Consider the following 23,431-nt stretch of genomic DNA (forward strand, 5'->3'; position numbering starts at 1 on the left):
ATCTTGAATACAAAGAGTTTATTTATATATAAATAGATTATATATTTCACTAATAAAAATTCAGAAGCTCTAAAACAGTTTGAAAGCTTTACAGGTAAGTTCAATAAATTAATAATTTCTCTAGAGTCGAGATGGGATGTGGGCGTCATGGTCCAAAACTTTAGAATATGTATACAGGATGTGCAAAATAATTTTATGTTAATTCGATTAATTGATCATCCATTGTCATGGCGGGGTCATAATTTCTTTGTGGCATTGAGATCCTCATGAATCCTTTGAATGACGCCCAGGAGACGCTGGTAGAGGAAAGAATGTCGAGATGATGGCTTACAGATGCCTAAGTGATCATCATTTAGCCGATAAAAGTCTCCCAATTCGATTCGTGCAGATTCCTCGGTAACAACATGATAGGAGAGTTTGAAACTCGTTAGAATTGTTGGTAACCCTTCAGCAATGCTAACAATCTCTACATTTGGATTAGATTTGAGGACTTTGTCGATGAAATCTGAATGGAGTGCCAAAAGACTCTTAGCATTCTCTTCCATTTCGCGAACTTCGAGTGTTGGCGATAGAAGCATCTGCAAGTTAAGAAAACTTTTATAGCTAAAAATATATTCTGTAGAACGCGTAGAATCTTACCTGCGTGTGCTGTTTTAGCTTTGCAACAGGTGTTCCTCTGTGTGGTGTTCCTAAGAACATTATACCTCTTGTATTGGCACCAATGTCTTTTATCTTTTCATTTTGATGACTCAATGCTTGGGTTATGATGCTCTTGACAATTAAACCACCCATCGAGTGCCCAACCCATACAACTGGTCTACCATCTTGACCAACTTTAGCCTCCACGAGCTGTTCCAAAAACTCCCGTGATCGAGATTCAACGGTTCCACGTGTAATGTGGCATCCACAGCCGTGACTCTTTGAATACCACTCTGACAGTGTGGAGTCGTAGTTTAGACCAATAACTCGAATATCCGGAAAGGATTCCTGCAACCAATCCATTGCCCAGCAGTTTGAGTAACTTTTGCCATCAGGTGCATTCCATTCATCACCTGAAATACTAAATGGTCCTTTAGCATCTGGAGAAGCTTCTTCAGGGCAATCCTCATAGACAACCTCCCATTCCTCTGGTAATTCCCCGTGAGTTCTGCAAATAAATAACTTTTTTTTATTATATGTATTTGCAACATGTTCGAGATTTTATAACAAACCTATCAATCCCTTCGAGAGATTCAAGAAGTTCAGTTTTAAAGCTTTTGTTGGGTGCTTTTGTCATTTTAATCACACCACCCTGTCGCATTCCTTCACTCCCCGTACCTTCCTTTTGACGCCACGTGACAAAAACACCCCCCAAAATTCCATGGACGAAAACAACATCCACTTCAGGGCGCTTCTTTCGTCTCCACAGTGGATAGAGTGGATAAATTTTGGATTTGTAGAGGCAATAAGTTGAGTCATCTGTATCAAGGTTCCTGAGAGTTTTGGCTGACGTTACGCAGATGCGCATATCCTCATGCCGTGTCCACTGAGCTAGAATTGTAATCCATCCTGTGATGAAGAAGTCCTTGAATTTCTGAGAGCAAACACTCAGATTTGCAATGACTTTACAAATCTTTAGCTTCATTTCAAAATCATCCCTGAAGATTTTATAAATTTCCATCAAGTGCATCAAACCACCTTCCGCGATGATCTGGTGGAAGAAAGTCAGGTAGCTTAGAGCTCAAAAGAATGATCAAACATTTCAAAAAAATTGTTCTACTCACTCTCTCAGCAACGTCTTTATATTCCGAAAGATGGGACAGGACATCAATGCACTGCTTCAACAGTTCCAATTCTGTTCCCATCTTTGGGAAACCCTTGACGTAGTGAAGCACCTCCTGGCTGGGTTCAACCTCCTGAAACTCATATTTTCCGAAGGTTTTTTGAAGCAAAGTAGCTGCACATTTGTTACTCTGAACATTCTCAAAGAGTCTGTGAATATCTTTAAGCAGAAGCTTCGGATTACGTACAATACCCATGTGCCGAGGTGGTAGGAACCATCGAAGATCGCAGTTTGATCGTGCCAAGGAAACAGCAGTGCGTGCGTCACAAATTTGAGCTAGGTGCTGATAATCCCATGTTTTGAGATGATCAACAAGAACCAATTGTCGCACAGCTTTTACCCTATCGTGTCTATCGGAAGTTTGAGCCATATTCAGGAGTCGCCAGGCCACCGAGTGCTTCATAGCTTTCCACCACTTTTCAATTGGATGACTGATAATATTTACAAAAGTCTAAAGAAAGAAATGAAATAAAGAATTTGTTAGGTAAGACTAAATAATTAGAAGTTATATGTTCTTATTTACTTTTCAATTTAATTCATTTTTAGCATCGAAATTCAGCAAAACTTTTCTCACATAAGTAATCCTATTTATACCATTTTACGATACATATTTGTTTGATGTTTTGCTATCGCTCGTGAAATCACGTCATTTACGTGGAAAAAAAATGCTTTGATAGAGAAGCAAATGAGGTGATGGCGTTGACCTTTTAACAAAAATTTATGTAGTGGGGTCATTTACTACATCCTTTGAATAACAAAAAGTGAATCAAAAGCCAAAGAATTTTTATGCTTTTTCAAGGACCTATTGTTTTCTTAGTTCTTACCAATCCTTATAATCAAAATCATTTGATAAAAATCTATTTCCCGTAAACTTTAACTCATAAGATCGCACGAGATCTTGTGAGTACTTTTTAGAGGATATCTTGAATTTTCTCTTACATACCTTGCTACCTTGCTCCTCCTGCATCAGCCTTATGGACTCCCTGTAGATAGAGTAGTTAACATAGATGTAATCTGGCCTCTTCTGGTCGTAATCCATCACACTGGTATCTACTAGCGCATTCAATTTCTTCCGGATACGAAAAATTTCACAAGCTATCAAGCCAAAGCTGAAAAAGAACAAAGATTTACTGTACATTGTATCAGGAAGTTCACTTAAATTATCCGGCTGATCCTTGAATTTAGTGGTAAAAATCTGAATCTATAAAAAAGCTTCACGCAATTGCAAAGGGGACTTCCCTTGTGGACAGATTTTGACACCTAAATGAAATCAAGTATCAGCCGGGTGTTGAAAGGAAAATTCCTAAGATCTCTTAGAAACATCCTAATGCAATAGATAGGATGAATAAACATCTTCCAGCCACTTGTGGCAATTTCCGAGGACACATCAAATCATTCCGGGAAGAAAGTGTACATATCTCAAAAAGTTACAAACTTCGAGTTTGGCAGCAAAAAAGGTAACTTCATTGACTACTTACGCACTCAGGATACCACCGCCAATGGCTAATTTCTTTTTCTGGAGGGTGCTCTGGGTCATTTTGGTGATTTTTTCCAGAAAAAAGAAAGGATTTTGCGACTACTTTTAGAATTTGGTGCCCTTAATTAGTTCCAAAAGCCACCACTGCTATATTTGGCACTGTTGCATGAGGAGAAAATGAGACGGATGACGTGCTATTTCATCTCGATTCTCTCACTTACACGTCACTGATACTGTTTCACTCAAGAAACTCCCCTTACACAACATGCCAGAGTGAGACGAAAGTATATTTTCTCATGCCAATTCTTCATCTTCTTCTTTCTATCTTCATTGAAGAAACTTATGTTTCATGTGAGTGATACTTGCATGCAATTTTGAAGAAATTTGGGGCGTCATCGCGGAGTGTAAAAAATCCTTGAATAAATTCCCCAAAAAGTTATTAAATTTTTGGATTTGTGGATTTAAAATAAACACATAATTCTCATATTATATCGTGTAATGTGATTGTACTTTGTTTTTGTTGAAAAACGTGGAAAAACCAAGAGTTTTTAGTGCCTGCGAGCGAAATTTTTCTCTCTGACAAAGTGGCAGTGTTTTTCTTGGAATTCACCTTTCTCTCTGAGAATTTTATCGGAAATTGAGGAAAATTTGTGCCCCCGTGTGCAATTGGGCTGTGCAGGGAAACTTTTCTCGAGACAACCGGAGATTATTTTCCGGAAGTGTGAAGAATTTTTTGTTCGGGGCTGTTTTCATTCATAAACACTTTGTAATCACTGTTTATGTTTTCTTCGTGTGATAAGTGATACGGAACAGTAGAATCGACCCAACGGGGTAAGTCTGAATGCTTACGTACATTTCTTTATCATTTTATATCGTGATAACAGACGTAATTCTGCGAAATTTTACGAGAAATTTGCAGAAGGGCCATGGCACCATTTGCCACACACATCATCTCTTACGAGACTTTTCCTCTCAAGATTTTTTCTTAAAATTCCTTCACATTCAATTCTTGAGCATTTCTAAGAATGTTTTGATTTCCAATAGCTCAAAGATCTTTCTGAGATGCTCAAAAAGTCCTTAACTTGCTGTGAACTGTGAATTTTTTCTCACTCAACTTGCACAATTTGCATGTGTGCGATTCTTATAAGATGGCGTCGCCAAATCTCTGCGCGTATAAGAAAATTGCGCAAGTTAACCTCTGAGAAGCCAAGCGGGGTCTTTGAACGACCCCAGCGCTATTTTTTTGTTATATGTAGCTAAAAAAAATATTAAATATTTTTTTTCTATTTTTGAAAATAAGATCTGATTTCAGCCCAATCTGACCACCAAAAGAAAAGTTATTAAGAAATATGTAGAAGAAGGAAATTCAAAAAGTGAAATAAAATATAGTTATTTCTTTTTAAGTGCTTCGTGTTTGCCAATCTAGGTTCTAGGAGTCTAGAGGTGTTGCGTGAAAATCGACTTCCTTATTCAACGACCCCATCTTGGCACTCTAAGGAAGTCCTAGTTTAAAAAAATTGGTATTTCTCAAAAAAAAAAACTTTAATCGAAATGAAAAGTATGGAAAATGAATTTCTATAGATTTAATTTTGTTTTGTTTTTTTATGTGCCTGGTTTTCAGTTTTTTTTTACATGGTTGTCAGTATTTTACTTGATTCGATACATCCTATATCGAGGCTAATTCCAAGATTTTTCGGATTGCCTTTAAACTCCACTTCAGTGAGAGCTAGATTTAATAACAATAGGCAGTATATCTACGTCTATGATCGTAAATACAGCATGACCTTTCATTGAGTAGTGATATTAACCTTATGATACCGATACCTGCTTTACTGAGGTTTTAAGGAACTGTGTCTAAGAAAAAATGAATCCCATTGTATTCATCGTATACTTTTAGTCTTTTATCCTTTAAAATACTTAAATATTTAAAATGTAGCCCTTGCGTATGTAAAAAAGAATCTTAATGCCTGTAATTTATACACAGAAGTAATATTTTGTATATGACATGACAGGCATTATACATCGAAAGCAGATTACATCTGTTATGTATTCTTTATTAATAGTGCTCAATTGTTCAAGTGATACAGACAGATGCTCTTAATCAATATTTTCTCATATGCAGATAATTTAATTAAAAAAAAACTGGTTTACAATACAAATTTATGTTTATCAATCACAATGTGATTATGTCTGATTTGTGTTGATAAATTTTATCATTGCCTTTTAAAATTAGAGAATTAATTGGTGTGGGAATTGATCCCAAAATCTTTCCATAGTTAATTTAAGTGTCTGCGCTATATTATACGAAGCTGTATAGGTTCAATTTATTAAGTGAAATAAAACGACAATATCAATTGATGGAAATATAATGTGATTTATTGAAATATATTTTGTGGAAATATTTGCGATTTTCCGCACCGTTCACACAATAACTGGACACATTAATAAAACACATTTAATAAAGTACAGGTATTTATTTTTTTTATTACTACAAATCATTCTCAATGGTATATACAAGACAGAAATTGTCCAATTTGTTGACGCTTTCGTGACAGCTGATACGTGAAAATGTGATTTTATATTCTACATAATATTAACTTATATAGTATGTATCTATAGTATTTTTTGGGTTTTATCTGGTTTTTACAGCTTTTAGCAATGCTTGAATGTTATAAATTACAATTCAAAACTCTGTTAAAGCCATTTCAACTTCACTAAAGGAGAGAATCTTTCTACAATAATGTTTTAAAAGCCAAGACTAGCAATAAAAAACGATAGCCCTAGAACATGTGTTTGAAGGGGTTTTACTTTTTTTAACTGAAATACCTACATATTATTTATACAGAATACCCTGAAGTTGATTTTGATGGGTCTCTGTAAAAGTGCGCGTTTTAATTCGTTTGAGGCCTATGAATAATGAAAAAATAAATTCTGAATTCAGGCTGGAATAGAATAGATACAGAAGCCTGAGATATGGTCTAAAGATATCTAAATTGAAAAAAATTTATATCAATCTATTAATATTCCGAAATAAAACAGGAATTTTGTCAAAATTTTTAAACAATTTTTTGTTAAAAATATTACAAAGAGCATGACGTTATTAATTGCGACTTTCCGTCGAACTCAATTTAACTAACAAAATGCTCGTTCCTTATCATGATCGATTCATATAAAAATCAGTGTTTGTTTTTCGTTAAATTGCCAATTATATCACTATTTTTTTTAGAAAATCATCCTTCTGGATAAAGTTTAATTATATCCAATTACAGCAATTTGTAGGTTGGCTGAAAAGATTGATAAAGGCACATGTCAATATAATATTTAAAGAAGGGTAAATTAAATTGCCATTAAATTGCGTGTATATTCTTTTTTGCATATTTCATTCTGAATTTCCATGGAGAATAAATTAGCCAAATAAAAATTGAGATTGGTTGGGATTTTATCATTCCTTTTTCCATCACAACTTTTTTTCTCGCTGTCACATTCACGCGAAATGCTAACAAGGAGCAATTTGTGCCAATTCTTTTTCCACTGTAAATTTAATTTTGTTGGTTTATTTTTTGCATGGCTGTAAGGGGAGTTGACAAGACGCTGATGGAATCAATGCGGAAAATTAAGTATGACGATGATGATAGGATTTTCTCATATCTTCTTCTGAGATATTCAAGAACGAAGGTTGTTGGAAATATTCGTTAATTTATGCTAAGGTCTTACTGATATTAATTCGTTGCCCAATTCAGAAGGATCAACCACCTTTTTTACAATTATACCTACAACTATTTTTTTTTCTGATTTTACTTGTTGTACTGTCACTGAAATATACCCCCTCTCAGTTATTCTTATTAGGGTGATGCATATTTTATTTCTCAATCCGAATTTTGGATTTTCCAACCATTAAGAAATGACTTTTTTTTTTAACGCAAAACGTAATTAATTATGGCTTATAATATAATGTATTAATAAATACAAGAAACAATTCAATTTTGAACCTTTATTAACAACAGTGAAAAATATTGTTAATTTTATTAATTATCAACTTTAAATTAGTATTTCCCATTTTATATACCTTCATAACATTGTTTCATTCTGGTTTGAAGAATTTGCAAATGCCTTAATATGAATTGTCAATTGGGACTAATTAAATTATATAATATTGTTTTTGGTAACCCTTATAATACTTGAGGAAGAAATCGTTAATTTACAGAACAAACGGAAGTATGTATGTATAAGTTCAAGGTGATCCTTGGATTTTTAAACATATCTACTAAAAGAAAAGTTCCAGTTTAAACCAATTGAAGAATTGCAGACTTGCATTTTCTTGTTTTGGGTCTCTACTTAATTTAATTATTTTAATTGACAAAATTTAAAATTGTTAATATGGGCAAGGTACTATCCATTTCACTGTGGAGGAAACTGAATTAATGGACCATTTTCTTACATTAATGAGGCATTTATTTTTAAATAAATTAAAAATATTAATAAATTAATCATTTCCAGCCTACCCCATGTACTTTATTCAATTAAATCAATGCAAAATTTAGTTTGAGTGGAATCATCGAGTATTAGGAGGCACTGCCCTGTATAGACATATATATATGGACAGGAAATGTACATATTGGATACCAATTAGCGATCCTCTCACATCAAACATTTTTGCCACCCAGTCGGTTATTTCTATTAATTTGTCACTTTTGGCCTTGTGGAAAAATTTTCATTAAAAAAAATTTTTCCCTCCACAGAGCTCCCAATAATTCCCTCTTTGTTCAATCCAAAGCCGTTCTCGCTCTCTCAATATATTTCTGTGATTTTTATGAAATACATAACTATTGTTTCATGGATTTTTCACTCCATATTCCAACTAGTGCTCAGACTGTGAGGATCGTTTTTTTAGTTTTACATAAATCTTTTTTTGCAACTCTTACAACTTGTTCCTAAATTCAAGAATTTGTGACATGGTAGTCTCGAAAAGGCAAACCAACTACAAAATTATCAAAAAAGAAGAACAGAATTCTAAATGTCTTTACGCAGTATTTATTTTTTTTTCTTAAATGAAAAAAGTTTCTTTTCGGGATATGATTTTTCTTAACAAGTTGTGATATCTTTTACGTCACCTAATATTGAGATGGGTGATTTATAAAGCCGGTCATTTTGTTAAGGAACCACATTTTTGGTGTAAGAGTCGTTCAGTTAAGACGTAAAAAGTGTTTCTAAAGAAGACGTAGGAAAAATATATATATATAGTATTTTGAAAATTTTGGAGTGAAAGTGATTGTAATTTGGTGGTATTCTAAAAGAAACAAAAATTGATAAAAAAAAGTTGCAGCAATGTTTATCAGGTTTAGCCTTACTTCGCACCAGCGGCAATATTTGCTTGGATTTGTTGGTAAGAAGACATTAAATTACAATTAATTTGTATGCAGTTTGAAAAAAAGGCATAAATCTGTCTGAATTTAAGCACAAGTGTTGTAATTCTATTCTAAACAATTTCTTTTAACAAATTATAATTGATAAAGCATAAAAATATGTGCAGCACAGAAGTTATGCTCTTTTTTAGACTGTTCGATTCTATAAAATTGTTCAAATTAATCAAGAAAGTTGACAAAATATTGGTTTAGTATTGATTGATTAGTAAATTAAATAAAGACCAGAATGTCTTATAAAGAATGTTCTAGTTTTATTCTTAATTTTGATCGCATTTAATTGCATTAGCAAATTTCACATTAAATCAATCTTTATTAAAACCAAAAAAAAGCTGTATCTGAAAGAATCACAGCTAAAAATTTCTTGATATTTTCATTCAATGTTGTTTGAAAAAAAAAGAGGAAGAATTTTTCTTCATTTTTCTTTTTTACAGCTAATTTTTCTACGTTGATGTATGGCATTTCTGTGGGATGGGTTTCACCGACAATTCCCCTTTTGATGTCCGAAGAGGAGACACCTCTGCCAATTGGTGCTATAACTAAAAGGCAAGCCTCCCTAATTAGTGCTCTGCTGTACATTTCGGGACTCGTGGGATCTCTCTGTTTTGGTTGGGTGGCAGATCGCTTAGGAAGAAAATGGGCTCTCTACTTGGGGACTATTCCTCATGTAATAGCATATCTTCTCATCATATTTGCCGCTGATATTTCATACCTCTACATCTCAAGATGCCTAAGTGGATTGGGTTGTGGAGCTTTGTTTGTTGCCCTGCCAATCTATGTTTCAGAAGTTTCTGAAGACAAGTAAGTCTCTCTGTCCTTATTATTGCTCTAAAATGTCAAAGAAGTTTTGTCATTATATTGAAATTATCCTTTTCAATCGCTTCTAAATGAAAAGATTCCGTTACACATAAATATTAAATTCTTTTTCCTATAAAACAATGTATAAACTTGCGTGAGAATCTGATTCACATTTGCTTTGTATATAGAACATTTAGAATTTAATACATAAATTGTTTCATATTGGTAAGAAATAACGAAATCTATACATATTTTACATATAATAAAAAAAACCTTCAGCCATGGAATTATAAAGAATTTTTTAAATATTTTAAACCCTTTCGTGACAGTAAGGCTTTTAAACAAATTTAGTAAAATTTAGTTTTTTTGCTGTCGACGACAGATCTTATTATAATGGATGAAATAATAACTAATTGAATTCATTAGATATCCTGTTTAGATTGAAAAATATTTATGATAGAAAAATGATTACGACCAAAGACTAAAAAAATACATAAAAATATGAATCAGTAGCGTTTATGTCACGAAAGAGTTAATCATTGTCTTCTAACTTATTAGGTTTACAAGGCATTTATAAACAAATTACTCTCTTGATGATGTTCAAACAGCTCTTAGCTTTTTTGGTATCATATTTACGGAACCTCCTAAATGTGTTAAAAATTAGGAGCATATCTAAACATTTTTATGAATCAGCGGGTAATAACCTCCGTGTAGTATTATTTAAATATCAAGTGGTTAAACTTTCCACTGGATCATTGCTTTCGTCAAAAGATTGTTTTTTTCTAAAAATTACATAACGACAAAATGACATCTGTTCTGGGTCCTAATTAGAAAAATTTATTACATTATTTACCAAAAGAATAGAAAAAAAAATTGTTAATTACTTTTAATTGTTTCCTCAACAGAAAAAAAGTTGGGAAAATTTTTTAACATATAATTTATTTATTCAATTCATTTTGTTCGTGATGTTTTCAATCAAATGATTTGACTTCTTTAAACATTTAAATACTTATATTGTTCTTTTAATAAATATGTTAAATAAGAGGCTTCCATAAAGAGTTGCATAAAATTTCAGAATTCGTGGTGGAATGGGGGCGATCTTTTGCAACATGGTATCCATTGGAATTGTAACTGGACGTGCCTTTGGCAGCTACTTGGACTTCTATGTTGTACCCTATGGAGTCCTTGGCATTCTTGCTATATTTATAATTGTATTTCCATTCTTCCCCGAAACGCCACAATACCTTCTATTGAGACAACGTCATGAAGCTGCTGAAAAATCTTTGAGATTTCTTCGTGGTGTGTCTCAGAATCTTCAAATTCCACTTCCACCCGATGTCAGGGAAGAATTGGAGGCTCTCAAAAACTCCCCTACTCTTCACAATCAAAATAAGAGGATTAAAATGGAAGATTTAAGTAAGAAATATTTAATGTTCTTGGGAGACGTCCCCAATTTCAAAGTTAGACTAAAATTCAATTTTTTGACAGAACCGAAGACAACCAGAAGAGCCATCCTCATCAGCCTTATTCTAATTTCCGGAAGAAGCTTATGTGGTGTACTACCCTTGGACAACTATACTGCCACTGTCCTCATGGAGGCTGGCTCCCATGCGTGGAGCCCAAATTTGTCAGCCCTTATTGTTGGTGTTTTTGAACTTATTGGAAGTAATTTGGCTATCATCTGTGTCGATCGTGGTGGCCGTCGGTGGAATCTTCTTGTATCTAGTGGTGGATCTGCAGTATCTATTGCTATCCTTGGGGCTGTGTTTTTTGTCAAGTCTTTCTATGGAGTAGAAAGTGCAGCTAGTAGTTGGCTGGCTGTGGTTTCTCTTTCAGCATTCATGACTCTGGCAGCCATAGGAGTTGTAGCCATCCCTTTTAGTGTATCAGCAGAAGTTTTACCGCCAAAATTGAGAAGTCCTGTTTCTACCACATTTATGCTGCTCTATTGGGCAATGACTTTTGTTATCGTAGATTTCTTCCTTATATTCGGTGATCATAGTGGGATGTATACACCGCTGTGGATGTGTGGAGCTTGGTGCACATTTGAGTTGATTTTTGTGTACTTCTATCTCCCGGAAACAAAGGGAAAGAGTTTCGATCAGGTTGAAATGGAACTTAAGGGAAAGAAACGAAAGGAAAAAGAAGCTGCAGCCTCACCCTCATAACTTTCCACGGAATCTCGCTTTTAGTTACTTAATTCTAATTGTATACATACTGCAATAATATACGTATTTATGTAATCTGTATAATTGTGTATTCTATATCACTTTGGAATCTCAATTAGTATACATACATTAACATCTTGACTGTTTGTAAGGAAAGTTCTTAATGAAAATAAATGTTAGCGTATAATGTCATACTAAAAGAAAATAAAAGAACAGATCTGTTTTTTTTTATATTTAAATAATGAGAATAAAAATGTACTGGTAAGCTGACCAAGCTTACGGGAGCTGTGTTTCATTCAGTGTACCAATTTTGTGAGAGCAAACTAGAACGCGAATTAATTTAAAAACGCGCAAAGTCGGGAAAAGTTAAAAGTCATCCCCCAAGAAATGTTTGGAAGGCCATATCTCGTGAACGGATTCATAGATTTTCATAATTTTTTTTTGTTTGAAAGGTATTGAAGTCAGCTATAACATATCGAAAAATGAAAAAAAATTATGTCGCCATTTTCGAAAAATTCGAGTTCGAAATTTTCGAAAACTTTGTTTTTGACTTTAGCGCCTCTTGCGGTCATTTCTCGAAGTTGCAATGTTCTAGACATTTGTAGGGTTTCTCGAAACCTTTCATTTGCGCTTGAGTTGATCAAGATCGGACTTGTACAGGGTGGCCAGGAAATTAGGGCATGATTTTAACCGCGAATAACTTTTGATTGGATTAAGATATCTGAAAACTTCTGCCACCAAAAGATGCGTAAACTCAAAAAGTTTTATTTGCTTTTTATTTCAAGTCGATATCTTAAAAATTGTAACCGGCTAGAGCAAAAAATGTAAAAGTTACCATTTGTATGGAAAACGATGAAATATTCTTGATTTCATGTCTGTCTGAAAGCTCTTGATGGCCCCTACAACATATAAAAATTTCAGATTTTTAGCTATAATAGCGGCTGAGATATAGCGAAAACAAAATTTTGAGGTTATTCAAAATGGCGGACGGAGGGGAGGGGGGGGGGATTTGACCTCATAATCGGATGTCTTCCGGTCGATATTTAAACTTTGCCGTTTACCGCAAGTCTCTATCTATTACCGTTCTCTTGCAATATAGCGATAGGTTCCGGCCGGACGGCCGGCCGGAAAATTTTTTTTTTGGCGCATACGTTTTTTGGAATGTAGGGACCCTAATTCGTGCTCATCCCAAGTTTGAGTCCGATCTGACGACTTTCGATTTTGCTCGGTACACAAAAGCTGTGTCTGAAAGAAACACAGCTAAAATGACTAATTATTAGTTGAACAATTAAATGTCGATTATATTAAATATCTTTGCTATTCTTACAGTGAATTACTGGATAACGCCACATTAGATATACTCTTTATACTCATTATTTTTAATGCGAAAGAAGAGTATAATACAAGGTGGCTTTATTTAACAATTCTACATCGTTTTATAATTCTGCTATAAAAGAATAACAAAAAAAAACTATTTTGACGATTTATTTCGAAGTCTAAGTGCAATATTATTTGAATGAAATTGTTTACAAATGTCACATAATTTCTTTAGTCAATTAGTTGGTGTTCCACTTCGTGGCCAACACCAAGTATTGTAATCGTCGGAAAAACCGACCACCTCAGATCGGGCTCAAACTTGGTATGAGCACGTTTTAGACATCCCACATTCCAAAAATGGTGGTGGAAAATTTTTGATCCGGCCGGCCGGTCGCCCAAACTTTGCCTTATAGCTCGAGAACGGTAACAGATAGAGACTTCCGGTTTGAAGTTTTCTATAGAAATGTGGGTGTAAAATTTCATTTTTTCGCATTTTCAAAATCCAAGATGGCCGCCATCCGCCATTTTGAACTACTGTCAACCACTTCCCTTATAGATAGAGGTCTGAAATTTTAGTATGTTGTAGAGCTCAGTGAGACGTTTTCATCGATAACTCATACTTGAAAATCGGTCAAGCGGTTTAGCAAATATGGCGGCCTAAAGCAAAAAGTGTTTTTTCAAAATATCTCGAGAACGGCTTGACCGATTTTGACCATCTTGGTATCAAATGAAAGGTATTGCGAAGCCCTACAACTGTCTAAAACATTTCAAGTTTCAAAAACATCCGCAAGAGGCGCTAAATTCAAAAACAAAAATTGCCTAACTTTAAGGGGCAATATCTCCGAATCCCCATTAGGCAAATCTTTTAAATTTTGATATGTTGTAGCCTGACTCAATATCTTTCACCAGTCCAAAAATGAAGAAATTCTATGTCGCCGTTTAGAAGATAGAGCCATTTGAAAAATTCTTGAATTTGAAAAGTTCTAAGAGCCATATCTCCTGCACTGCTTGACCGATTTTGCTCATCTTAGTATCAAATTAAAGGTTTTGCAAAACTCTACAACTTTCTAGAACATCAGAAACTTCTAGAACCATTCCATCAGGATAAAAAATGCCAAAAACTGTTTTGGTGAAACAAAAATCCGCCATTTTGTGTTCTAGTGGTGACCTTGAAATGTATCGAAACATATGTCAGATTATAGCTTGTTTCAAGACCTTTCCAAAACTAGTCACGAAATTTCTGTATGTCTTATAGAACCAGAGATATGACCATTTTTATCCATCAAATTACTGAATTTCACAAAAAAATCAACTTTTCCTACTAATTCTGCTCACAAATCGCATTACAACGCATAAACACAAACTTCTACACGTTGTGGGACACCAACTCTTATAACTGGACGCGTTATGATTGACTTTCTACTGCAATACCGAAAAAAAACTTATGCACATCTGTTCAGGGATTCAGATATACGATCATTTTTTTCCTATGTTGTTTTTTTAATACTGTAAAATTTAACGTTCTTCACACGAGACTTATCTACATATTTCCTACAAAAATTCATCTTATTGTAAAAAGATTTGACAAGCATTTTAACGATTATCTCAAGATGATTTCAATTAATTATGTACGTAGTTCTATGACGTAGGTACTAAAGTATATCAGAATACTTCTCTGATATTATCAATTGTATTCAGTGTTTCATTAATAGTCAAGATGAAAAGTTTAATTTGTAGAGGAAGATTAATTCAGTACTTTGTTGCGTTTTATGGTTGGTGTCTCAATAGTGACTTAATATTTTTTTTAATTTTTCAAATTGGTTCCTTCAAGTTTATTAAAAAATAATATGATTTATTTTTATAGCAAATTTTGGAATTCTAAGCTATAGTCTAGCTGTGGGATGGATCTCTAATAATGTATCTATACTCACTTCTGAGGAAACCCCTCTAATATCTGGACCGCTTTCCATCAGACAAATTTCCCTTCTTGGATCAATTATCTACTTGACTGCCATTCCTGGATCTCTTTTATTCGGGTGGCTTGCGGATCGTATTGGAAGGAAGTGGAGTTTATATATTGGAATGCTTATATATTTTGTGTCATTTCTCTTAATTCCTCTATCAAGCAGCTATACCACATTGGTTATTGCTAGGGCTCTAACTGGCATTGCATGTGGATGTACTTTCGTTGTGTCTCCGGTTTTCGTTTCTGAAATAGCTGAGAAAGAGTATGCAATAGTGACATTAACGCTCATTCAATTTTTGGATAGAAAAATAGTTTTTTTTTTCCTTCCCATGTACAGGATTCGTGGTTATTTGGGATTTATCTTCAACATCATTATTACTACTGGAATTTCTATTTCGTGGATTATTTGCAAAAATGTTACATTCAATGCAGCTCCTTTTGTTTTTATGGCCCTTATAAGTACCATTTTTGTGGTCTTTCTTTTTGTCCATGAATCTCCTCAATTTCTTTTACTTCGTGGAAAGGAGGAAGAAGCTAGAGACTCATTAAAGTTTTTTCGAGGTGTCAAAAAACATCAAGAATTACCTGTGCAGGTTCAGGAAGAATTTGAGGAGCTGAAAAATTCACCAACACTCAGGATTCAAGAAGAAAAAATTTCTTTGGAAGATTTGAGTAAGATTTCTCCGATATTTAAATTTTCATTTATTTCTGATTTATTTTTCTTGTTCAGAAATTCCAGCTATCCGGAAGGCAATGATGATTTGCTGTGTAGTATACGCTGGAAAGTATACGAGTGGCATTCAAGTTATTGTGGTGTATTTGGGATCACTCTTCGTACAAATGAACACTAGAATGGATTCAATCACTGCAGCATTAATTTCCGTTTGTTTTGCGCTTCCAGGATCTTTCTTGGCTTTTACCGTGGTTGAGTCCTGGGGTAGAAAGGCCGTTTTAGTGTGTTCATCCATATTAACAGCTGTTTCCTTTGTACCAGTAATTTTAATACTCAGATTCAATCATTTGTGGAAACTTCCAGATTACCTCAGTATTCTTTCTGTTGGATTGATCTTATTAATATCAAGTTTCGGCCTAATTGCTCTTCCTATGCAAATCTCAGCAGAGATACTACCACCAAAATTGAGAAGCAAAGTTTGTGCATTTATGATGATAATGGTCTGGATTGGGATGTTTATTATGGCAAATTACTTCCTACCATGGTCAGAGAGTTTGGGAATGGATGTTTTGATTTGTTTCTTCTTTCTATGGTGTCTGTTTGAGGGAGTTTTTGTATGGAAACTTATGCCAGAAACAAAAGGAAAAACTTACGATGAAATTGCACAAGCATTTTGATTGAAAATTTATTTCAAATACAATTTATAAATTTTATTTTATCGATTTTAAAAGAGAGTTACCTAGTTCATAAGAAAATAATGTACAGCTTGTTAGAAAATAATATTATTTTTTAATTATTTCTGCACTTTTTTGTACGGGTGTTGGATTCCTTCCGGATCCATATAGCCATTTTTAATTATTTAATATTTTTTACTGGACTATTTGCTTCTGTAAATCAAACCTTTCAGAAAAAATCATTCGTTGTGCCCGAAGATTATGAACCATATTCCTATCTTTAGGAGTATGGTTCATAATCTTCGGGAGCGTCGTATTGATCTTTATTTGTGACATTTCGCCCCGTTGGACGTCAAATAAGGGCGTACTTCATTTCCTATCTCATCACATCCTCTACCTATCTTCTCTATCTTATACTCTGTGGCCTATTTGATGGTCTGTCTGTAAGCTTTTGACTGTCACCAGAGGAAGGTAGGCGTTACAGTTATCGTCGATTTAGGGATCTCGCTATATGAGCAAGTTAACATTTGCTAGATAATGATTCAATGCGCTACATATTGATAGTTTTTATTTTAAATAATGTTTCAAAATATGATAAAATATTTTACTTTGATTCTTAGAAAATAATCTTCAAAATAATCCTGTAGTAATAAAATTTGCGAGTTTTTGAAAAGAATATACTGGGTTTTATTTATTTGCTACTATTTGCTTTAAAGATTTCCTCATATCATTGGCAATTAAATGAAGTTGCTATGTACATAAGAGATAACTTATATCATTCACTCATTTATACTTTTTAAGAGACTTGAGGGGTATTAGGTATCTACTAAATATAAGCCTTCCCAGTTTATTTTCTCCAGCTGATTGTCTGCTATTAGTCTTTCTGTGATACTGCGACGAAGAAGATCTCTTAGCGGAAATTATTCTTTTGGCAAATAATCATGTTTCCCCCTATTGAGTTAAGTGGAAGATTTTTACAAAATTGTGCTGCTATTGCAAGTAATACCTATCGCAGAGAAGTTTCAAAGTGAAGTGTGCCTGATTTAAATTTCCTTTCTAGTTAATCTTGCCCAAATCGTTACGGGGATTACTTTAGGCTGGAGCTCACCGATCTTTCCTCTTCTTATTTCTGAGGATACACCTCTTGCTGATGGTCCAATATCTGTTGATGAAGCCTCCAGAATAACAGCCATTTTCTACTTAAGTGGATGTGTTGGATCATTAGTTTTTGGTCGCTTAGCGGATTACGTAGGCAGAAAATGGGCAATAATTCTTGGAGTTATTCCACAAATTTGTGCCTATGTCATTATTCTTGTAGCCACCAATGGAACTCACCTTCTTATCTCACGCGCTCTCAGTGGAGTTTCTAGCAATGCCCAATTTAGCGTTATCCCCATGTTTCTCTCAGAGATTGCAGAAACCAAGTAAGATTGATACATAACAGACAATAGATAAGATTTTATATGAGTTTGTGTTAGACATATTGGAATTTTAAGTGGATCTGCAATATTATCGATAGTCTAGTTTTGATATTCTACTTAGACCGCATTGCCTACACAACTTTAGTTTATTAAATTTCAAATTTTCCCTAATTCATTCATAATATGTAATCAATCCTAGATCCCTAAAATAGACCGGTATTGTTTTTTTTTGAAGGTGAAAGATTTGAAATTTATTCGGATGGTATTATCTGATTTGGTCTAATAATGATAGTACATAATACATAAGTAATGAACTGTAGGTTAATCAACCTCCAGTCAAACTTTTTATTTTCTTCTCATTTTTTTTTAAATTTTCTTTTTATAACAGCCTCATTAATAACTTTATTACTCTCTTTATGTTTCTGCAAAGTTTTAAATGGATAAATATGCAAAAATTATTATATTCCCAGTGATTTTTTAATGCATTTATTCGGAAAATAATTTTATGAATCTTTTGAAGAATGGTGCATACTGGACATAAATTTCACTACGTATTTTTTTTTATAATTCACTCTTTTATATGACCTCAAAGGATGTCATGCACAATACAAGGGCGAAGTACCTAATTGAAGGAAACGCAGAAAACAATTTTAACCCACCCAGTCTTGTAGGGAATCAAAAAAGGATAAAGAATCGCCAAAAATATTCACCATTTTCCACTGGGGTCACAGCGAAAAAAGGCAATAAAGTTTTGTAAAAATTCAAAAAAATTGGCCGCCATTCGCCATTTTGTTCATTTCAATGCATGAATCATATGTTTCAATGCTTCGTCATGAGTTTGTCTATGAGAGTTTGACATTTCATTCTTTTTTTTTTTGGGAGAAAATAAAAAAAATCGCGTATTTTTTAATTTAATTATCGTGGTAAATGTGTTTTACGTGTTGTTCAAGAGTGATTTTTATATCTGAATACCTGAAGGATGAATTCCCGCACAGTTTGTGACCGTCTCAGCGAGCACATCTCTCGTTACAAAACAAAGCAATCCAAAAACATTGGTCGTGGATCGTCTTGAAGATGACTTTTTCACGAATCGAGAGATCCTCTGCGCTGGAATCCTTTGCGTTTCACATCACCACGACGGACAAGACGATGGATTGCTGGTTTTGTGATTCCCTGGATGATGTCACGCAAAACCTTACGATGTTTCTTGGCACAACCTTTCCCAAGACCTTTTCCACGACCAATGATGTGCTCGCTGAGACGGTCACAGGCTGTGTGGGAATTCTTTTTTCAGGTATTCAGATATAAAAATCACTCAATCAACACGTAAAACACATTTACCACGATAATTAAACTAAAAAATACGCAATTTTTTTTATTTTCTCCCAAAAAAAAAAATGAAATGTCAAACTCTCATCGACAAGCTCATATTGACGAAGCATTGAAACATATGCTTCATGCATTGAAATGAACAAAATGGCGAATGGCGGTCAATTTTTTTGAATTTTTACAAAACTTTATTGCCTTTTTTCGTTGTGACCCCAGTGGAAAATGGTGAATATTTTTGGCGATTCTTTATCCTTTTTTGATTCCCTACAAGACTGGGTGGGTTAAAATTGTTTTCTACGTTTCCTTCAATTAGGTACTTCGCCCTTGTATTGTGCATGACATCCTTTGTAAGGGTCTAAAAGCTTAAAATGCAGAATAGTGAGAATTACTCTATCTACTTAAATGAGCATTGTGTACTACACAAAACTTATATATACCTACATATATTTTTACAAAGAAAAGAAAACAAATTTTAATATAAACTTCTTTTAGGAATCGAGGTAGGATAGGGTCTTACAATGGCCTAACAGTGACCTTGGGTATTGCTGTTGGTTATGCAATGGGAGCCTATTTTCACATGCGCGTTGGAGCAATTGTATCACTGGTTATTCTAGGATTCTTTATGGCCACTAGTATTTTCTTCCCTGAAACACCTCAGTATTTACTGATGAAAAAACGCGATACCGCTGCATTCAATTCTTTAATGTTCTATAGAGGATTCCGAAGGAAGGAGGATATTTCTGATGAGTTTCAGAAGGAATATGATCAGTTAAAGCAGTCGATAAACAACGTTATGCAAAGAGCTTCGCTGAGTTGCAAAGATTTTCGTGAGTTTCTATATATTACGTGAGAGCAAAATTCTACATTGAATGATATAACTTGTGATTTGTTTTTTTTCTATAGAACTTCGTTCAACAAGGAAAGCCATTCTTATTTGTTTCGTCATGAATGTAGGACGTAACTTTTCGGGATTGTTTCAACTAGAAAATTTTGCAGGAATTGTTCTGGATAGGGCTGGGGCTGGAATTGGTGGAAATGAATCTGCATTGGCTTCAGCTGCCTTTGTTCATGTCTTGTCATATGTCTCAATGTATCTCATTGAGAAAGTTGGTCGAAGATGGCTAATGCTTGTGTCCAGTCTAGGATCCGCTATCTTTCTTGCCATCCTTAGCATAATGATAATGCTAAATGATTCAGAAGTTGACATTTCTGCTGTTAATTGGATTCCAACGCTAGCCTATGCAGGTTATAGTGCAATTGCAATATATGGAATAATTGTTGTTCCGGTTATAATTGCTACAGAGATACTTCCCATAAAGATTCGATCCTTAATTCTACTAATTTTGCTTATAATGTCAAACTTGTTGACAACAGTTAGTGTAAACTGGTTTATGGCCATTGCCGACTTTTTAGGCTTCCACTCAAATATTTGGATTTTCTCAGGATCGTGTTTTATAGAATTTGTAGTTCTGTATTTCCTACTGCCCGAAACAAAAGGGAAAACTTACGATGAAATTGTTAAACTTTTAAATTAGAATACACTTAGTGGCTCTCAATAAACTTAACAAACGATTGAAATAATGTACAAAAATTTTTGTTTTTCTAGCTGGGCTAAAAAGTTGTAAAAAAGCCAGTCACTGTGTACTTTTAATGTGATCACTAGTACTAGTGAAATATATTTAGAATTATTTTAATATTTATAATGATACATAATAAATATCTTTTATTAAATATTCCCTTAAAGATTCTGAAAGATATGTTCAGTGCACTTAGGCACGAGTTTTCGAGTTTTCTCGTGTGACGGATGCACTGTCAATTGATGGCTTTTGTTAGTGATTCACTGTTCCATTGAATAATTTTTTGTTCATAAACCTCTTGGAATAAGTTTATGACTCAACATGTTTCTCAACTGCTATCATTCACTATATCTTACACGTTTCTCTGCAGCAAGTGCATTCTCAACGTGATATGCTCATGCCATGTTGAGAAAATATCCATTACTGAATGAAAGTCAATCATAACGCGTCCAGTTATAAGAGTTGGTGTCCCACAACGTATAGAAGTTAGTTTATGCGTTATAATACGATTTGTGATCAGTATTAGTAGGCAAAGTTGATTTTTTTTTGTAAAATTCAGTAATTTGATGCATAAAAATGGTCATATCTCAAGTTCTATAAAACCTACAGAAATTTCTTGACTAGTTATGGAAAGGTATTGAAATAAGCTATAATCTGACATATGTTTCGATACATTTTAAGGTCACCACTAGAACACAAAATGGCGGATTTTTGTTTCACCAAAACAGTTTTTGGCATTTTTTATCCTGAAGGAATAGTTCTAGAGGTTTCTGATGTTCTAGAAATTTGTAGAGTTTTGCAAAACCTTTAATTTGATACCAAGTTGAGCAAAGTCGGACAAGCAGTTCAGGAGATATGGCTCTTAGAACTTTTCAAATTCAAGAATTTTTCAAATGGCCATATCTTCTAAACGGCGACATAGATTTTCTTCATTTTCGAACTGGTGAAAGATATTGAGTCAGGCTACAACATATCAAAATTTAAAAGATTTGCCTAATGGGGATTCGGAGATATTGCCCCTTAAAGTTAGGCAATTTTTGTTTTTGTTTTTTGGGCCTCTTGCGGACGTTTTTGGAACTTGAAATGTTCTAGACAGTTTTAGGGCTTCGCAATACCTTTCATTTGATACCAAGATGATCAAAATCGGTCAAGCCGTTCTCGAGTTATATTGAAAAAACACTTTTTGCTTTAGGCCGCCATATTTGCTAAACCGCTTGACCGATTTTCAAGTATGAATTGTCGATGAAAACGTCTCACTGAGCTCTACAACATACTAAAATTTCAGACCCCTAGCTACAAGGGAAGTGGTTGATGGTAGTTCAAAATGGCGGATGGCGGCCATCTTGGATTTTGAAAATGCGAAAAAATGAAATTTTACACCCACATTTCTATAGAAAACTTCAAACCGGAAGTCTCTATCTGTTACCGTTCTCGAGCTATAAGGCAAAGTTTGGACCACCGGCCGGCAGGCCGGCAGGCCGGCCGGATAAAAAATTTTCCACCACCATTTTCGTAATGTGGGATGTCTAAAACGTGCTCATACCAAGTTTGAGCCCGATCTGAGGTGGTCGGTTTTTCCGACGATTACAATACTTGGTGTTGGCCACGAAGTGGAACACCAACTAATTTAGCCTTTTTATAAATTTTATAAGTATAAATAGAAAGGATTTAAAGACATTTTTTTTTTCAAAAAAAAATTTAAAGTGATGCTAACGAGTTTTGGGGTATTTGGTCGTTATATTTTGTTCAAGTTGCTCTAGAAAGTATAAATTCTGGCGAATTGAACTGACTGTAGGTTGTATTGATCTTTAAATACAACACCACTAAACTCATCTGAATTTGAATGATTGTGAGTGGGAAGAGCAGCAATAAAAGTATTCATGTTTCATCATTCAATTCATTTTTCAGAGAAAGGTTTTTATGAACTCATCATATCAGTGTCTTTCATAGCATTTTTATCATTTACAATAGTGAGATATAAGTTTGTGTTAATAAATAAGGTTCAGTGTCTTGTTCAGTGTAGCTATATTTCCTGCATAAAATAAAAATAATTCCAATAGATTTCTCTCTATTTTACGTTTGAATAGAGCCAGAAATAGTATTTTCTCTTGTTCTTTTTTTATCCTTTTTCTGTAGAATAGAAATGTACTGAATACAATCTAAATTATTATAAGGTAAACTATTGATACCATTAGTATATGGGAAACAAACATTTTTTTTTCGGGTATCTTAAAATTCCATTTTGATACTAAATTAATATACAGAGAGTTAGTCTGAATGTTGGGAAATACTATGTAACTCAATTCCGATACGGATCAAACCCTATTAGTAGAATGTGCGTACAAAATATTATGAAAAATTATACATATACTACATATATTCAACGCTACATCGACTGGAATTCTAGGAAAAGTCTTTTCAGCCAAAAAAGAACTGGAAAAATTGACAATGGAGGGATAAATTGAAATTCCTTCTAAGAATTTCAAGCTTTTATTTTCGCTCCCTATACAACATTTCAATTCCTATATATTTTGCCATTTTGGTAACTTTCTTTTTGTTGCAATGTAATTTTTATTTGCGAAGAGAGATGTTATGTTGAAAATTATATTATTTTAATAAAAAAAACTCCTTTGCAAATGTGGCATACATCAACATAAGCGTGTGTTGTATAGATGTTTTTTTTTGTTTAGAAAAATACATAGGAATTTTTTATAGTTGATTTTCACAAATTCGAATTAAATAAAATTGATTTTTAGGTTAATTTGGGCTAAATTGAATCAATTCTTGAC

General features: G+C 33.9%; 5 protein-coding genes across 6 annotated transcripts in view; 4 read left to right on the forward strand and 1 right to left on the reverse strand.

The window, feature by feature from the left end:
- Nucleotides 1-17: 17 nt before the first annotated feature.
- Nucleotides 18-3,458, reverse strand: LOC129796535 (protein SERAC1). Its single transcript, XM_055838565.1, has 6 exons — nt 3,301-3,458; nt 2,766-2,931; nt 1,764-2,273; nt 1,212-1,690; nt 640-1,147; nt 18-578 (listed from the first exon to the last, which is right to left on the reverse strand). Exons 1-6 carry the CDS (start codon nt 3,357-3,359, stop codon nt 237-239), a joined length of 2,064 nt encoding a protein of 687 aa, XP_055694540.1. The 5' UTR covers nt 3,360-3,458; the 3' UTR covers nt 18-236.
- A 199-nt stretch (nt 3,459-3,657) lies between these two features.
- The window catches only part of LOC129796547 (uncharacterized), a 43,350-nt gene continuing 23,576 nt past the window's right edge, over nt 3,658-23,431 (forward strand). Inside the window, exon 1 of the mRNA XM_055838591.1 lies at nt 3,658-4,130. The gene's annotated coding sequence lies outside the window, so the exon portion shown is untranslated. The remainder of the gene's footprint in view (nt 4,131-23,431) is intronic.
- LOC129796557 (facilitated trehalose transporter Tret1-like) lies at nt 4,130-11,964 on the forward strand. Its single transcript, XM_055838612.1, has 4 exons — nt 4,130-8,682; nt 9,154-9,520; nt 10,593-10,933; nt 11,006-11,964. The coding sequence occupies exons 1-4, from the start codon at nt 8,625-8,627 to the stop codon at nt 11,683-11,685; spliced, it is 1,446 nt and encodes a 481-aa protein (XP_055694587.1). The 5' UTR covers nt 4,130-8,624; the 3' UTR covers nt 11,686-11,964.
- Nucleotides 14,579-17,108, forward strand: LOC129796556 (solute carrier family 2, facilitated glucose transporter member 8-like). Of its 2 annotated transcripts, XM_055838609.1 has the most exons (4): nt 14,579-14,774; nt 14,867-15,230; nt 15,306-15,640; nt 15,699-17,108. In XM_055838609.1, exons 1-4 carry the CDS (start codon nt 14,720-14,722, stop codon nt 16,316-16,318), a joined length of 1,374 nt encoding a protein of 457 aa, XP_055694584.1. In that variant the 5' UTR covers nt 14,579-14,719; the 3' UTR covers nt 16,319-17,108. The 2 variants fall into 2 exon arrangements, with proteins under 2 accessions (XP_055694584.1, XP_055694583.1); XM_055838608.1 differs by having other exon boundaries at nt 14,867-15,640.
- LOC129796558 (facilitated trehalose transporter Tret1-like) lies at nt 17,181-20,796 on the forward strand. Its single transcript, XM_055838613.1, has 4 exons — nt 17,181-17,314; nt 17,376-17,739; nt 19,558-19,892; nt 19,969-20,796. The coding sequence occupies exons 1-4, from the start codon at nt 17,257-17,259 to the stop codon at nt 20,598-20,600; spliced, it is 1,389 nt and encodes a 462-aa protein (XP_055694588.1). The 5' UTR covers nt 17,181-17,256; the 3' UTR covers nt 20,601-20,796.

Source organism: Lutzomyia longipalpis, chromosome 4 (genome assembly GCF_024334085.1).
Source record: "Lutzomyia longipalpis isolate SR_M1_2022 chromosome 4, ASM2433408v1".
NCBI lineage: Eukaryota > Metazoa > Arthropoda > Insecta > Diptera > Psychodidae > Lutzomyia > Lutzomyia longipalpis.

Excerpts from the sequence above, each read along its gene's own strand:
- LOC129796556 (XM_055838608.1), top strand. The coding sequence starts at position 14,720 with ATGAAAAGTTTAATTTGTAGAGGAAGATTAATTCAGTACTTTGTTGCG. Across the intron at positions 14,775-14,866 it reads GTACTTTGTTGCGTTTTATG|CAAATTTTGGAATTCTAAGC; the intron begins GTTGGTGTCTCA and ends TTATTTTTATAG. Across the intron at positions 15,641-15,698 it reads AATTTCTTTGGAAGATTTGA|AAATTCCAGCTATCCGGAAG; the intron begins GTAAGATTTCTC and ends TTTCTTGTTCAG.
- LOC129796557 (XM_055838612.1), top strand. The coding sequence starts at position 8,625 with ATGTTTATCAGGTTTAGCCTTACTTCGCACCAGCGGCAATATTTGCTT. Across the intron at positions 8,683-9,153 it reads ATATTTGCTTGGATTTGTTG|CTAATTTTTCTACGTTGATG; the intron begins GTAAGAAGACAT and ends TCTTTTTTACAG. Across the intron at positions 9,521-10,592 it reads TCAGAAGTTTCTGAAGACAA|AATTCGTGGTGGAATGGGGG; the intron begins GTAAGTCTCTCT and ends ATAAAATTTCAG.
- LOC129796535 (XM_055838565.1), bottom strand. The coding sequence starts at position 3,359 with ATGACCCAGAGCACCCTCCAGAAAAAGAAATTAGCCATTGGCGGTGGT. Across the intron at positions 2,932-3,300 it reads GGCGGTGGTATCCTGAGTGC|CTTTGGCTTGATAGCTTGTG; the intron begins GTAAGTAGTCAA and ends GTTCTTTTTCAG. Across the intron at positions 2,274-2,765 it reads AGGAGGAGCAAGGTAGCAAG|ACTTTTGTAAATATTATCAG; the intron begins GTATGTAAGAGA and ends TTCTTTCTTTAG.
- LOC129796558 (XM_055838613.1), top strand. The coding sequence starts at position 17,257 with ATGTTTCCCCCTATTGAGTTAAGTGGAAGATTTTTACAAAATTGTGCT. Across the intron at positions 17,740-19,557 it reads TCAGAGATTGCAGAAACCAA|GAATCGAGGTAGGATAGGGT; the intron begins GTAAGATTGATA and ends AACTTCTTTTAG. Across the intron at positions 19,893-19,968 it reads GCTGAGTTGCAAAGATTTTC|AACTTCGTTCAACAAGGAAA; the intron begins GTGAGTTTCTAT and ends TTTTTTCTATAG.